Source organism: Varanus komodoensis, unplaced genomic scaffold (genome assembly GCF_004798865.1).
Source record: "Varanus komodoensis strain SLA01 unplaced genomic scaffold, ASM479886v1 scaffold28, whole genome shotgun sequence".
In the NCBI taxonomy this organism is placed as follows: Eukaryota; Metazoa; Chordata; class Lepidosauria; order Squamata; family Varanidae; genus Varanus; species Varanus komodoensis.
Genome location: NW_025335727.1, coordinates 9,862,382 through 9,878,595, shown reverse-complemented (window position 1 = coordinate 9,878,595; position 16,214 = coordinate 9,862,382). Strand labels below are relative to the sequence as shown.

General features: G+C 43.2%; 1 protein-coding gene across 2 annotated transcripts in view; it reads right to left on the bottom strand.

Moving 5' to 3' along the window:
• Window positions 1-228: 228 nt before the first annotated feature.
• The window catches only part of GOLIM4 (golgi integral membrane protein 4), a 62,764-nt gene continuing 46,778 nt past the window's right edge, over window positions 229-16,214 (bottom strand). For both annotated transcript variants that reach the window (XM_044434419.1, XM_044434418.1), the window contains 4 exons: window positions 13,439-13,606; window positions 9,118-9,186; window positions 8,309-8,389; window positions 229-5,950 (listed from right to left, as the gene is read on the bottom strand). In XM_044434419.1, the coding sequence (XP_044290354.1) occupies window positions 5,792-5,950; window positions 8,309-8,389; window positions 9,118-9,186; window positions 13,439-13,606 (477 nt within the window). In that variant the 3' untranslated portion in view covers window positions 229-5,791. The remainder of the gene's footprint in view (window positions 5,951-8,308; window positions 8,390-9,117; window positions 9,187-13,438; window positions 13,607-16,214) is intronic.

The window sequence follows — 16,214 nt, the reverse complement described above, 5'->3', positions numbered from 1 at the left end:
TGATTCAATAAATTATTTTTCTTGACTGCCAGCACACTGTTTGTTCTTCTGACTTTGCTCTAGTATTAAAGCAGACATGGCTAACATGATCCACACTTGTGTAATTTTTGATATGAGTCAAAACTGAGAAAAAAAGGCTGCTATTTTTATTTATCCACTCTGAGGACTCACACAGCAGCAAACTGCCAGCAGGATAGTAAGAAAAAGCTCCACAGCATAAAGTACCAGTTACTTTATCATCTACATTTTATTCTTCACCCCAAATATGCCTCATAATAATTAAATACTGTCCCATAGCTTTTAAAATACACACAAAGTATCAAAATATTTGTATTCCAAAGATTATGTACATATTATACACTTTACACATATAACTGTAAACAAGTATACCTTTTCCTCCCAAACATAAGATAAACTGTTTTTGTGGCAATTAGGAAACCTCCAGAATTCATCCTGATGCACACAAGTCCACTGAAATGTTAAGAGGTTACTTTTTAAAAAAACCTATATAAAGAAATAGTTCAAAACATCTACAAAAGAAAAGTATCATCAGGTTAGTACAAAATATTACATTCATTCATATAAAAAGGCAAAGGAAAGAAACCTTCCATTATGGATTTTAGGTGGGGTTGGCAGAGTTTTCTGTAACTTCTCTCCTCTGGTGGAAGATGATGCAATTCATTCTCCACCCAGTGTAACAGTGTTATACACTCCCAAAAATGGTTCTACAGCTCCTCTGTGGATGTGAAGTTCTGCATGGATGCCATAAAGAATTCAAACCTTCCAGGCTTACAAAAACCTTTCCCACATCTTTTTCTCTTCCACAGAAACCTTGCATATTTATTGCTGAACATCTTATCACTGCAGAGGAATCTGGCATGTTCAATGTTGAACTGCAGGCAGCTCTGAGTGTCAAAACTACCTCCATACAACATTTGCTTGGCCATTTCCAGCAGAACTGCATAAAAGGCACACGCAACATGGCTTGTCCACAAACACATGTTCTGCAACGCAACAGCAATTCCCAGGTGCCCACCACGATTGCAGGAATGAATGGAAGGAATACATGGGAGGAATACATGCTGCCTTCCATTTGCAGCAGAGTTGCACAGCACATCAGCGGTCCACATGCGCAGACCTTCACATGGCTGACAACAGCTCCAAGGGTCCAAAGATGACACGCCAAGAATTGCTGCTGCAGCAGAATGGAAGAAGAACAGGGAAATGCATTACAATGCACATCATTATCACCAAGGTTCTTGCTTCTGGATAGGCCACTGTGAACTGCTGCCCAGGGCCCATCTCTGACCCCCCGGCCCCTGTTAATCTCTTCTGGTATTACAGATGGGCATGCAGAACTAATTTCATAAGGGAACAGGGTCAGCCATTGCTTTGACCAATCTGATTCCTGTTAAGATTATGGGAAGAATGATACCTCAGTGGAAGCATAAAAAGGCACTAGACAAGGCAGTCTGGTTAGTTCCCATCCTCTGGGATTATTTGAGTTAGCCCTTCAAAATTCATAGAATTATATGAACATTACAATGATACACCAGGAGTGGGGAAGCTTGGATGGGGGCCCCAGATTGCCACACCCCCTTCCTGTGGTAGCAGTCCCCCCACTGCCCCAACCATTGGGTTGCTTCTTGGCTTTTGTGCTGTTCCTTTCCCTTTTCAAAGAGCTGAACTGTCTCTCGAAAGCTTAGTTACTGGCAGTGAGAGTTTTAAGCTAGACTGTGTGGCTGGGCCTTTTCCAACCCGCTGCTGGAATGTGGCTCCAAGATCTGAATTTGCTGCTCAGGCTGAAAGATGCTCCCCACCCCTATAAGGTGAGCAGCATACAGGCAATGTGTGGTCCATCATCTTCTCCCTTATAAGAGATTATGCCGGATGGAACTGGGCGCAGCTAAAGTCTGATATCCTTCACCATGCCAAGAAAACACTCCTCATTTTGGTGGGCTGCTTTATTACAGCTAGGTAGATACTTCCCAGAATGAAGAACGTTGTTTTGCTTGCTTGGAAGGCATTGGGAGCACTGGATACCAGGTCTATTTGGTTCACCACTTTCAGAACAAAAAGCAGACTCTAACATATATTTAGGAACCCTGAACTGAGTGAACACTTCCAGATCACATTCTCTCAATCTACTTTTGCTTCACGTTCTTTCTGTTCTTCTGCAAACACATTATTAAATTTCATTTGAGATACAAGGACCATAAGCTCTCCTATCCCTGCTTTCCACTTCCTGGGGATCCGAAGAACCCATGCAGGTAAAGGTGAAACTATTCATTACATTAATGATGTAATGTGCAGCTTTCCTTTTTGTTTCAGTCCAGCAGAACTAGAAGGTACGAGGTTGCAGAAAGTTGGTCTAAAGGAAGCACCTGAGAAATCCTTTCTAGCTGCTTTCCTCCCAAAACTCTCCCACCCACCCCACTACCACTTACAGGAAAAAGAGTTCACTAGTGTCACCTGAGATGTTTTCAACAACCATGGGTAAGAGAGTAATTCAGGGAAAGAATTAAACTTTTGCTGCTCACACACAGTTGTCCTGATCTGCTCCGTCTCCCCAACTTGCTAGTTTTCTGCTTGCAGGGACAGATGAGTCTCTTGTGGGGAGAATCACTTATATAAGCTCCTATCTCCAATCTGTACCAATACAGGCCAGAGAAAGTTTCATCACCCCCGGAGCTGAACTGGCAGGAAGCCTGTGAACAAATGTCCTGACCTTTATAAAGAAATGGTAAATGCAGACACACACGGTACTGATTTGAACTACTGTGGTCATTTAACCATATGTTGCTTCCCTCAAGGTGCTACCTGCCCTTTAGGGAAAAAATGCAGGTTACATAGGGTATGAATGAAACATACACCATAGTCAAATCATGTTATTGCACTAGAAAGCTGCAGAATTGCAGTAGAGGCTCAACTGCTGTAAAGCATAACAAGTATTGACCAGGTTGGCTGTGCTCTTTAAGGCCTGCATAGTCTGCATAGTTCATTTATGTTTATACAGAAAACCATGTTTTATACATAAAAATTTGGCACAACTCACAGCATCAGCAACATTGCTGCAAACAGTATAAACAGCATGGATTTTTATGCACAAGCCAGTGCAAGTCAGCAGCCCGTTTTCTCAGTCTCTAAGAGACCTGCGTAGTTTAAGGGCCAACGGCTGTCCCTTCCATATTGCCAGGTCAAATGCACAGGGGCCTTTCCATATTCACTGCGCTGCTCAGGACAATAAAGACGCCATGGGAGGGAAGCTTCAAGATGCATATCTTGGTTTTAGATCAAGTCTAGTGATGAAGACAGAAGCTGGGAGCTGGGAACATTCTGGTTAAAATCTCAGGTCAGTTGTGACTTCATGAGGTTTGTTAAATCTGTTCCATCTGTTTTTTGTGGGTATTTTGTTCCACGATCTGCTCACTGATAGAACCAGATTCTTCTGTTTCCTGACCTGTGTTTGAAGGGTATACATTTCCTTGATAACCAAACAACAAGGGTCAGTTACTTTGGGTTCTATGAGAGAGACACATAAGGGTAAAAAATGTAAAATAAATCTCTGTCTAGAAGGTCAGACTTTGTAAAGATAAGCTTTGAAACAGATGTTTTAACACCAGATGTCCTAAGGGATGATGTGGGCCAAGATAACTATGTACAAAAAATAAAGGAATACTCGTATTTCCTGCTGATTATTCTTTCCCCTTTTTGATGTAGAGTGCTGCTTTTACTGAGCACTGGTTTCCTGCTACCATGTTTTTGTTATTAACTATTACCAAAAGCTAAACCTGCATATTGGCTGTACATTATAAGCGGAACAGATGGTCCTTATGAGACAAGCTCTCACTCTATATTGCTACCCTGTGCCTACAATAAACATACACACATACATAAACACAATTCTGCTGGTTTTGCCTGTCTCTCTCTGTCAGACAACGATCTAGAGGGACTTTTTTGTCGCCAACATGTTCATGTTGGAAAGTGAGCACTTGTGTATTTGTACAAATCTTTCAGCTACCCCAAAACTTTGAACTGCCACCCTTTAACTTATGGGGACATTTTCAGCCAGTGCTTTGTTGTTCTGTTTTCCTTAAAAAACATTTTGATTACTTGTATTTTGATATGGCTAAATTCTGGAAAGTTTTGCATACAAGTCCATGGAATCTGTGAGACTCAGAAAAAGCCAGTCCGCTTTGCAATTTGCAGCTTGGATTGATAGAAATCAGAACTTATTTGAATCTGTTGCTCATTTCTCCAACATCCCTTTCTGGAAGCCAATGAACACTATACCACTGCCCAGTTCTCAGCCATGGCTAAGGGTCTGGATGGAAGCTAGCAGTCTTTCTTCCTCCCCAACTGCAAGCCTCAGCATTCTTGTGCTTGCATTTAGCACCTGACCTTCCTAACCAGGAACTGAATCCAGGGTTTGAAGCTGCTTTACTCTCAGGAGTAAATGATGGCTTAATACAGTAGAGACATAACAACTAACCATGATTGAGACCAACAATAAAAGACGAGGGAGGAACAGAGGCACAGCCTGAAGCCTTTTAGCATTACTTGCTCAAAATCCAGGGACAGCAGCACTTGTCTACCTGACGAGACAGATGTAAGGTTCATGGAAATGGCATGCATGAATCAGTACTCTGAGCTCTTATGAAATGCACAGTATAAAAAGTCTTTTTAAAATCCCAAAGAGAACCCCCATGCAATTTTAATGAGTTCGGCAATGCTTAAAAAACAACTCTGAATATTTCATCCTCAAATCAGTGTAGCTGATGAATTAAAAAAAAACTAGATGGAAAATAAAGTCACTTATTTAAAGTCCCAGGGAAAAAAATAGGAGGAAGCTTCCCTAACAGCATAATCCTAAATGGCTCTCCTAAAAGGAAGCTATAGTGTTTTCAGTGGTGCTTGTGAAGCCCAAAACAGCCACACAATTCAATAAAAGACCAAGGATACACTGCACTTCAGTGGGGTTCACGCCTGTTGGTTTATCTCTATACAGGCCGCAGAATCTATTGCAATGGCCTGAACAGACCTTCTGTCCAACACATCTTCGCACATACTCTTGCTGCATGCATGATGAATGCATGAAATGCTACACCTGTGTGGATGGGGTCAATTGTTTGGATCAATCCAGGACAATCAACACCTTCTAGGTAGGGAGGGGAGCACCTGGGTGTGAGAACCCCAGAAAAAGTGCTTCAGCTACAAGGTATCCTTTACAGAGTTGCTGCAAAAAAGATGCAGGCTGAATCCACTCAAATCAAAATGAATGTGTGGTAAGGCACCAGCATAGGCAGGTCCATAGAAGAGAGCATGACTAAGATACACCACCCAAGTCTTCCTCAAACACTTAGGCTTAGGCACCTATTTTGGGGTGTGTGTGTTTTGATTTTTTTTTTCTTTTTCTTTTCTGAAGCTAAAAGCCGATCACTGTCCGGCCAATGCCAAACAGATTTAATTTGAAACACACCTCCAAACATTTTGCAAGAAACTTAATTTTTGTCAAAGGGAAACACAGGGGATGGGGTGGGAGGAAAATTACCTCGTCTATTTGTTTTTGTCGCATACTATCTTGTATAAAAGGAATGCTATTCTAAAATATTGTGTTCCTATAAATGCACAAAAACACCCAATAGAAAATTGTAAAATATATATTCATGGAAGAGCTTCACTCTTGGTCTCTAGCATCTATTCTGGGGGATGAAGACATACAATCCACATGTCTCCACTGTAGCACGGTCCTTTTTAGAAGCCTATGTCCGTTTTTCCAGACCGCCCAGAATTACATTTCTCCTCGTCTATGGGCTTTTGCTGCCACAGCACCACCTTCTTCCTCCTCTTCCTCCTCCTCCTCATAGTTGTCATCATGACTTCTTTTCTGATGGTTTTCTTCTTGAATTTCTTGTTCTTGATCTGCAGTTTCACTCATTTTCTCTTCAGCCTGGAACCAGCATGAGTGGGATTCCAAAACAAAGGTAACAAAAGGAAAATGATTATCCATCTTTAAAACAGACAAACAAACAAACAAAAATATATTCCATGGGTAAAATTCTGCATTAGGTTTTTTTTATAGCATCTGCTAAAGCAAAGCATGTTTTTAAAATTCTCATACACATCCATTGCAGAGTCAAAGGATTTGGCAGCGAATAAAACAGAATTGTTCTCCCACCGCAAGCTGTTGAAATTCTATACTTAGTAAAGCCTTGAACTTGAGTAGCAGCCCAATCCTACCCTATGGGCATTATTTGCTGGGGAAACTCAACCACAGGATTGTGACAAAACAGCTGGAGCAACATACCATGCAACATGCAAGGGGTCCCTGAAGACTCCTTTCCCCACCCCAATTCAGAATTAGGCTGGAGGTGTTGGTCCATGAAGCAGTCAGACATGATCAATAGAATCGTTTCGAGCCAGGAAAAATATTGTCATAGAAAGCAAAGAAGGCCGTAGCACTGCAGCATATGGTTTTCACTGCATTCTGAAGTCATCTCAGGGGAGCAGTGAGCATGCCAGCTTTTGCTCCTCAGCCTTGGGGTTTTGACGGACAACTCCCCACCACCCCAGACAAACACTCACCCATTTAAAAGCCAGCCCATGCCCAAGGAACTCTATCCAAAGGGGGACTGTCCACCTCCCTCCGAGTGATGTAGATTATCTCTGAACTGAAACAGCTCAAGAAACACCAAACCCACACCTTCATCGCATGGGCACACTGCAGTCGCTCCCATTTGGGGACATCACCAGGACTAGCTGAGTTTCCTGCAGTGAACAGGGAACTGTCAAGCAACTCCCATTTCCTTCTTCTTGTTCTGGGATGAAGTGCCCTGTAGGATGCATCCCATCTCAAAAGTTCGACCACAGCAGCAGACAACAGTGGCAGGATGTAGCGAGTGAGGAAGTGGAGCCCATGTTGTGGCTCACTTTCCCCACGCTGCTGCAGCTGCCCCTGTAGTGCTTTGTTCCCCAGCAGATGGGAGAGAAGTCGTGGCAGGAACTATAGGAACGTGCCTCTTTAAGACCCTTTTTAACAGGGGAGTTCTGGAAGGCTGTCCATGTTGGACTTCCTGTGTCTCTTTGCTGTTGCTGAACTAATATGTAGTAGATGCTTGATTATCATTCAGCAATAACTGATCGAGATGTTGTTGCTCCTATGGGCCATACACCATTGCAACATGAAGTAATTCCCTTAATCAGGGTTTCCAATGAGGGCAAAGTTACAACTGCTCCAGAAAAGAGAATGAATTAAATGCTAGAGGAATGCTAGATATTATTTCCAAGTTGGAAGCACATCCTATTGAGAGAAAGGTATTTGGTAAATAGGAACAGTTTTAGCCTATAACCAAAAGGTAACCTTCACTAAAGGTAGCATTTGAGCTCTTAAGCCATGTCCAGGGCATTGCTTGGGACCAGGGTACCTCCCTGCACATATATCCAGCTGATCTGCAGAAGAAGCTCTACAACCAGTGGAATACTGCCATGCCACATCTCAAAAATGGCACCCACCCTCTGCAACACCATCCCTGGTACAGTTCAGGAGGCAGAAAACATGGTGACTTTTAAACACCTCCTGAAAACATACCTGCTTACAAAGATATCTGTGTCATTGATTATTTGCTGCCATTTCTCTTTATTTATTCAATTTCATTGTAATAGTTTCAATTGTTTATGAATAGTGTATCTTACTTTTGATTTGAGTGCTTTTGCATATAAATGGGTCAGAGATATCACGTTAAGCAGTATACAAGTAATATTAATTTATACTACAAGTAATCTTAATTTAGTATTTATTCATTAAGAAAACAAATCCATTTCTTCATTCAGGATGAAATAGCAGGAATGTTCCTATTATGTGTATCTTTAATGGTTCTTTTGCCAGAATTTATGATGACTTGACAGCAACATACCTTCCAATTACTTATTGAATTCTATTAATAGGAAGGTGTTGAATTATTTTATGGCACATTTCTCTACCACTGAGCTCTATCACTAAGCTCTGAAAAGCTGATGTGGGCACCATGGCCATCACCCAACCCAGCAATGACCAGGCTAAGACCTGCCTAGCTTGCAAATCCCTGTGCCCTCAAGACCACTCTCCACTTCACGGTCTTGTTTCTGAGCTTGTTTCTGAGCTGGTCCTAGTCCCAGACGCAAGGCTGACAGTTAAGAAGGCTACCGAATGGCCCACTGCCCAAGATCCACGAAGCTTCTTGACAGGCCCATCTCCCATAAAAGAGCACCCACCTCCTTGGCCAATGCCTCCCATGCCCCCAGCAGAATGTTCCATTGATGCAGTACCTACATTATCATCATTTTCTCCGTACGGTTCTTCTCCATTGTGCTCCAGCTCCCTCTTCTTCTCTTCAGTCAGGTCTCCCTGGGCCTGCAAGGGACAGTTGAAGGCAAAGCAAGAACCACTGTGATTTACGGCTAATTTAGAAAACTTCCTTTGCAGTGCAACGAATAAGAGGGGACAACTCTTTTTTCTTCAAAAAAGGCCAAAATATCTTGCCATGCTGAGGGACAAGAATTTTCTCTTCATATAACATGGAATATGGATGTGAGACACATAATAGTTTGTGGCAGCTTTACTCCATGTCCTCTATCCATTCTCATTTAGTGTGGGTAAGGCGGTCTTCCTGCAAGGATGTGTTCTGTGGGCAGGTGTCCCATCCTGATGGAGCTACCACTTCCCTCTCTCTTCCTGCCATCTCCTCTTCCCTCCCACACTTTCTTCCTGACACCCTCTTCTTTCTTCCTCTGCCACCCCACCCAGCAGGCTTCTGGGAAGAAAGAGATTGCTCTTGTCACTGGCTGAAGCTGAGTGCTTCCAGAGGACTTTGAGAGACTGATGCCCACAAGAAATTGGGCCGAGGTTTTCCATTTCTGCATGTGTGGACTATCCATTACAGCCAGAGAATCATGTTCCTTCCAGCCTCAAGAATGCAGAAGTCACACCCAGGGGCTGCTGATTTGCCAAGGGTCCGTGTTAATTATATATTACATTTTCATTCCACACTTCCTTTAAGGAGCTCATTCCTGTCCTCCCAACCCCAATGGTACAATCCGGTGAAGTATGTTGGACAGAGAGATAGGCTTTAGGTTATTTACCTCTTCTTCTCCTTCTTCCTGGTATTGCTCATCAACATTGTCTTCTTGCTGATCAGGATTACCCACCATCTGCACATGAAGTGATCAGATTTCACAGTTAACCTCTCTGCTCTTGTGCATTTATTTTACAACCAGTCCTAGCATCATGAAGATAGATCCCTGAACAACAAGGGCCCGAGTTTAAAGGCTCATATTCCACCAAGGGTCTATGTCAAAAGATCAGGTAGAGGTTGATGATGCTGTGGATAATTATATGCTGATTACATCCACAGGAAAGTCAGTGTGGGGTGGTGGTTAGAGCGCTGGGCTGGAGACCTTGGTGATCCAAGTTCTAGCCCCCACTTGGCCATAAGCTCGCTGGATGACTTTCGGTCAGACACTCACTCTTGGCCTAATCGACTTCACAGGGTTGGTGTGAGGATAAAACGGAGGGCTGTGTAAGCTCCCCGGGTTCCTTGCAGGAGGAAAACAGGGTTGGAAATAAATGCAATATTCTCCAGGGTGGCAAAATAAGAGCATATGGAAGAGCATATCAGAGCATCCCACCCCCGCTGCCACCTTTCCCAAACTGGATTTTTATATACACACAGAGCAAATCGGATGTACGAAAAATAACTTTCTATTTATCACTTTGGATCATGTACTCCCACATTGTTTCCCCCCATATTTGAAAGGTGGCATCGTCTTTAAACATTCAGTTACTTAACATTTATTATTACGCTGGTCTTGATGAAATGAAGGAATCAACTTCAGCTTTAGACATTTTACATTATACAGGGATTTTATATTTTAGGAGAATCAATACTGATGTGCATTTTAAATGAATTTTATATTTATGTTAATTTTTGCAAGAATTACAAAAGAAAAAATCAGGAAACAGTTGCAGGACTGTATCCTTCCTGTTCTCTTGATGACTCCACCCCTACACACATACACACATACATCACGCATTGAAGGTAAGAGTTAACACTGACCAAGGAACTCTCAGAACCAGGATTTCAAATTCATTTCTTTCACGCACAGTTCAAATGGGGATGCCTGTAGCCCCCTGCACTCAAAGTAAATTCTCCTGCTCTGCAAAACAGCTGATTTTGGCCATCTGACTGCGAGACTTTGGAGGGGGAAGGAAGACGGCCGAGGAGCTGTCAGAATATATCTTATCTTGGCGGGCCAGTTACCTTCCCCCTCTGCTCCACTCCCAGGACCTTTGATCCCTTCTCCAATGCCCCTGATCTAGAAGAAGCAGCTGGCACAGTTATTTACATGCTGCCATGGAGAGAGGGATCCAAGCACAAACCCCGAGGATGGATCTTTTCAAGCCTTGGATCTGGGAATCTGAGAAATCCTCTGGGCCTCTTTGTAGGCAGAAAGACTCAGGTTTGAGCTGCAGCATCTCCTGGGAGGGCTAGAAAAGATAACTTGCCTGAAAGCCTGGAGAGCTGCTACCATTCAGGGATGAAAATATTGGGCTAGAAAGACCCCAGGTCTGACTCAGGATCGGGCAGTTTCCTTCATCCCAAAAGGCATTTAAAGCTTTAAAAAAATCCTGGTTACAGGGGAGCCATTCCTGGCCATACCTAACTGGGGTTAGTGCAACAATTCCTTGTAGCTGCATGGCAGGAAAGGGATTTGCACTCATGGAAAATGGACTCTGAAATTCCTGATTAAGATTATGACCCACATTATATTTGTACCGGCCCCAAGAAGGTTTTAAGAGTGCCTTCAGTTTCATTCTAACTCAGATTTCAAAACCTCCCAAAATAGTTTCATGCACAAAAGCTAAGCTCCCTCTCCAAGAAAATCTGCCAAAGAGTTAAACCATATTTGTGCCAGACACTATTTGTTCAAGAAGGCATCTAGCAATTTTGTAGATTGTTGCTGAGCCCTTAAAAGCAGATATATACTTCTGTAATGCTTAATGGATGTTTTGGTTTATTTTTTACCAGTGGCTTCTGAATTCCATGAAAGACAGATAAGATAAAACATTGTAAATAAATCCAGTATTAAATCTTGCCTTCAAATTAAACCATTAAAATGTAGAACAGTCCAAATGTATTAAATAAAACTAGTTATTTAGTGCACAACTGGTGTTAGCTATTGTGGCTTTTTAAACTGGCTTTAAGTTTGGCTTTTAAATTTTGTACTGTAATTTTTATTATGCTTTTATCTCTATTTTATATTGTATCTGTATTGCATTTTGTGCTGCTATAAACCACCCAGTGAGGTTCGGCCATTGGATAGTATGATGAGGATGAGGATGATAGCAGTAGCAGCAGCTGTCTAGTAAGCCATAGGATGGATAGATTGGAACTGAGAACCTGACTTCAGAATGTCTTCCCTCCACTCCAACATGTCTCTTTCCACACTGGCTGCAGCTCCCAAATCACAAAGCCCTCAGGGATTCAAGGAATCTCAGGAGCTCCTCAGTCCCTCATCCTCATGACCATGGGAGAAAGACATTTGCAGGATGGGAGGAGCACAGAGGCAATCCTTGTCCCTGTGTTGCACCCTTGCTCCATTTGATACCTGCCATCCTCTGAATTTGGGGGCTATGGGCAGCCATACTGGATGGCTCCCTCCATGGTTTCCTTTAAAACCAAAACACACACGGACTCATTGAACATTACCTGTACATGGTGGCCCCATTTGAACCTAACATCAAACCACAGTTTAAGGTTAAAAGAGCATGCCTTGGATCCTTTCCCCTCTCCTCTTCAGCTGTCAGCTGGGAGGAGCCAAGAAGCATCCAATGAGCCCACAGTTTGTTCTTTGCTTTGGGCACAATCCAGTGGGGATGCCCATCATAATTTGAACTTGGAGGTTTGTGGATATTCTATGAAGGATGGAAGAAGTGCAGATCTTCATCTCCATTCTCCCCCAAACCTGCACAGCAGCTAGACGACCAATTTCATCTGTCTAGTTGCAGTTCTTCAGATTTATCCTGGTAACTCCAGTGTCTTTCCTTCTACTGCAAGTGCCCCCTTTACCATCAGAGAAGCAGCTGGCATGTTCTTTCTGTGCTTTCTGTGAACAGGATCAGGAGAGTGATATGAGCATGGATCCCTTCTCCAAGGCCAGAACTCTTCTCAAGGAACCCAGTCAGGAACGCCTGGACCCCTAAATACTTTCTGGGGCCAGAGGAATCCTCTGTCTGAATTTCAGTTTTTGGTGGTGCAAAGGCCAAATGTTGTCTACCCATTGCATAAAGTTATGGTCTGTCTGCAGAAGCCATTTCTGATCCAGATCTGTATGGGCAAACCCTAGTTAAAACAAACTGTAGCTATTGGTGCAAAGAAGCAGAAGCAGATGCTTCCAACCTGCTCCTCACTGGTGTACCAGAAGAGAGAGCTGAGAGCAAGCTTATGCCGGTAACATTGGCTAGCAGAAGAACATGTGAACTGAGATCATCAATGACATCATCAAAAAACACTACATGTGCTCAACCAAATTCCCTCACTGAAATTTCTTCCAGGATTTTGGGATTCCTGGCATTGTTTGCAGAGCTGACATTTAAGTAGTCTGTGATTTTCGCATTTTGGATTTCTGACTTTTGTAGCTGTGAAAATCTGTAGCGATACATGTGTTATTTGCTTCCACTTTTATTTCCCCCTGTTGATTTGCAGAACTTTTTCTGTCACCCAAACTTCTGATGCTTGCACACTCCTGTATTAGTGAAACACAGTGCCTGAAGAAAATGTGATGCAAAGGTGTGCATGATTGCACTGAGATTCTTTGTGCAGCGTATTTCATCAGTATGTGCTGATGTTTGGCATTGGTAAACTGGTCAGGGGAAAAGAGGTGAATGAACATAATATAGGGCACTGACTGGGAATCCTACAGATGCTACATGAGTTTTATCATAAAACAAAGACTAAATATTTAATATATCAATAAATAAGCAAGCAAGTAAACATGTGCCAATTGCAGAGCCAGTTTTAGAAATTCTACACATTGAATCAGAAAAAAGGTGGAGTGGCGTACATAGCTGAGCAAACCCAATGGACACGAAAAGAAAGGAAAATCCACTTATTTCTAGCAAGAGTCCTTGAATACCTGTGGACGAGCATGAGCAGCCTTGCATTGCGATGCACTGTGTGTGAGGAACTGCAAAACTATTAGCTGTGATGTTTAATACATGCAAGGCATTCCTTCCTGCCCATGGGTTTCCTGCAGGGAGCTGGTTGGCCAGTGTGTGAACAGAATGCGAAATGAGACAGACCCTTGGTCTGATGAAGCCCGACTCCTCTTCTTTCGTGTGCATTTACATCGCTTGAGACTGCAGTGCTCACATGAACAGGGACTTAATCTTTTATATACTCACCACTAAATGGTCTTCCATTTCAGGATTCTCTTGCTTCTGGTTATTTGGTTTTAGCTGCTTATTTTCATCAGGTAGATTATCTCCTCTTTCTTGCTCAGCTTCTTCAAACTCATCTTCCCCCTGATTGTTGGGATCATCTGCTGGGTTCACATCCTCACCCGCTGTCTTCTGTATTTTTTAAGTCAAAAGAACCTCAACAACAATGTGCATTTTGAGGCAACATAACTAACGTTACCTTAATCACTCTCGTGTCCTTGAGAATTTCAGCAGTACACAGTATGCAAAATTACTGTATTTCTGTTCCGGCCTTCCCACAAGGAGTCACTTATAAACTCATTTTCATACATTTGTTCATTTTAGAAATTTCTATCCTGTTTTCCTTCCGCTTGGGAGACTCAGCACAGCCAGAAACATAGCAGCACAAATAATGAAGGCATAATCAAACAGCATGACAAAGTATGCTATAATCACTATCTGCTAGTGGAACAGACCACTATTGTAGCTGGCAAAGCAACGACAACAGCAATAAACAACCAGAAATGGCTGGAAATGCTTTCTCCTGCAACTGGGCAGGCCTTTGCAGGAGCAACACTAGCCTGCTCTGTTCAGGAAGTGAACAGGCCTGCTCATTTCCACACTCAGGAGCAGCTCTTCTCCTCCAGGAACTAGCAGCCTCCTCCAGATACTGCCCAGAATCAGCAATTAAAGTAATTACAATTAGATTATCAACTCAGATTCTCCAAAGGACCTCTTTAGGGAGCCAGATCCTCACTATGTGCCAGAAGGCATGTAGTAATGGGACTGCACAGACCTCCTTAGGTGCCATAACCGAAAAGATGTGCGCTCTCTCTCTCTCTCTCTCTCTCTCTCTCTCTCTCCATCTCTCCACACACACACCCTTATTCACCTGCTGAACCTCAAATATGACCTCTGATGCTGAACTGAGTGTACAGCATGGCTGCAGGGTGTCACATGCAGGGTTAATGCCCTTCATCCCCACCCCTCAAAGTAAGATAAATGGTGAAGTAGATCAACTGAGAGAAAGAGACTTGCCCAGGGCATCGAGTCTGAACAAATACTTCAAAGTCAGCCTACCGAGTGCAAATCTACATAGCCATTCCGCCATTGCTAGCTGACCACTCCATCAAGTTGGTCTGAAACCTGATCATGTGAATTGCTCCTCCAAAAGCACAGCTCTGGAAGGAGAATGTAAGGAAGGGTCTTTTGCATTCAAACATATGGGACCATCCGACATGTGTTTCTCTCTTCCCCCAAGCATGCCCGCTTACGTGAGCAAGTGTGTTACAGTGACCAAAAGCCAGCTAGCTAGGAAGCTCCTGCTCAGATTTCTTCACTGCTGTGAAATCATTAGCAAGATTCAGGCCTGTCTTGTCAAAGGGGTGCTTGAAAAGATTAGCCAGACTACAACTCCCAGGTGGCTGGAGTTGCCAGCCCAACATACCTGGAGGGGTCTATGCTGGGAAGGCTGATCTAAGGCATGGAAAGGTCATCACTCAGCCTCAGCCTATGCAGCACAGTGAAAATAATTCTGGCCAGCCTAAGTGAGACAAAGTACAGCTGCATTTACTGCTGTTTCTGTTGCTTTAAAATGGTTGCAACCTGCATTGAATTGGCATTTGCTTGAAATGGCACGCTATAACAATACAGATACGCACAAAACAAGATGTGAATCACTTTGCACACTTGTCAGTACCATTTAAAACCAAGCTGAGGCCTGGGTTCCCTTTCTAAGAGCACCGAAGAAGCCATCTTGCTCCTTCACCATGTAGCAGGACAAAATTCAAAACAAAATTTTTTGAAACAAAATTCAAAGTGATCTTGATAGGCTGGCCTGAAGGCAACAGAGTGAATGGTAACGGGACAAAGGACAAGTTCTACACCTAGGGAAAGGGAGTCAAATACAGTTAGAAGATGGGGGATATTTGGCTTAGCAGAGGATGCTGTAACTGTTGCGGATCACAAGCTGAACAGGAGTCAACAATGTAATGCGTCTGCAAAAAAAGCAAATGCCTTGCTATGCTGTGGGGCATCAACAGAAGAATAGCTTCTAAGGCATATGAAGTAATGGTTCCCCTCTATTTGGCACTAATTGGGCCAAGTACTTGAGTACTGAGTCTAGTTCTGGGCTCCACAGTTTAAAAAAGATGCAGATAAACTGGAAAAGGTTCAGAGGAGAGTGAGAAAGATGATCGAGGGACTGGAAACAAAGCCCTGTAAGAACAGCTTGAAAGAACTGGGCATGCTTAGAGAAGAGAAGATTGAGGTGAGATATAATAAGCACCTTTCAAAAACTTGAAAGGCTGTCATACAGTGGAGGGCCAATGTCCCTTCTTGATCATGCCAGATAGCAGGACGAGGAACAGTGGGCTCAAGTTGCAGAAAGCCTGGACGCCAGGGAAAACTTCCTGACTGTTAGAGCAGTATGGAAATGGAACCAATTACCCAGTGAGGTTGTAAGCTCTCTCACACTAGAGCCATTCAAGATTCAGCTGGACAGCCAACTGAGAGGGATATTTAACCTGGACTCCTGCACCGAGCAAGGCATTGGACTTGATGGTCTTGCAGGCTGCTTTCGGCTCTAATATTCTATGATTGTTTTGCTCCTTCTGTTTCATTTTCCCACTCTCTGGTGTTGCCTCTCCGTTCTTTTAGCTTTCATACAGGGTCCCTGGCTTGAGGGCTCGGGCAGGGAGACAAATGCCACAGACCTGGCACCTGATAACCACAGCTGACACCTTAGTTTGCCTAAAATACC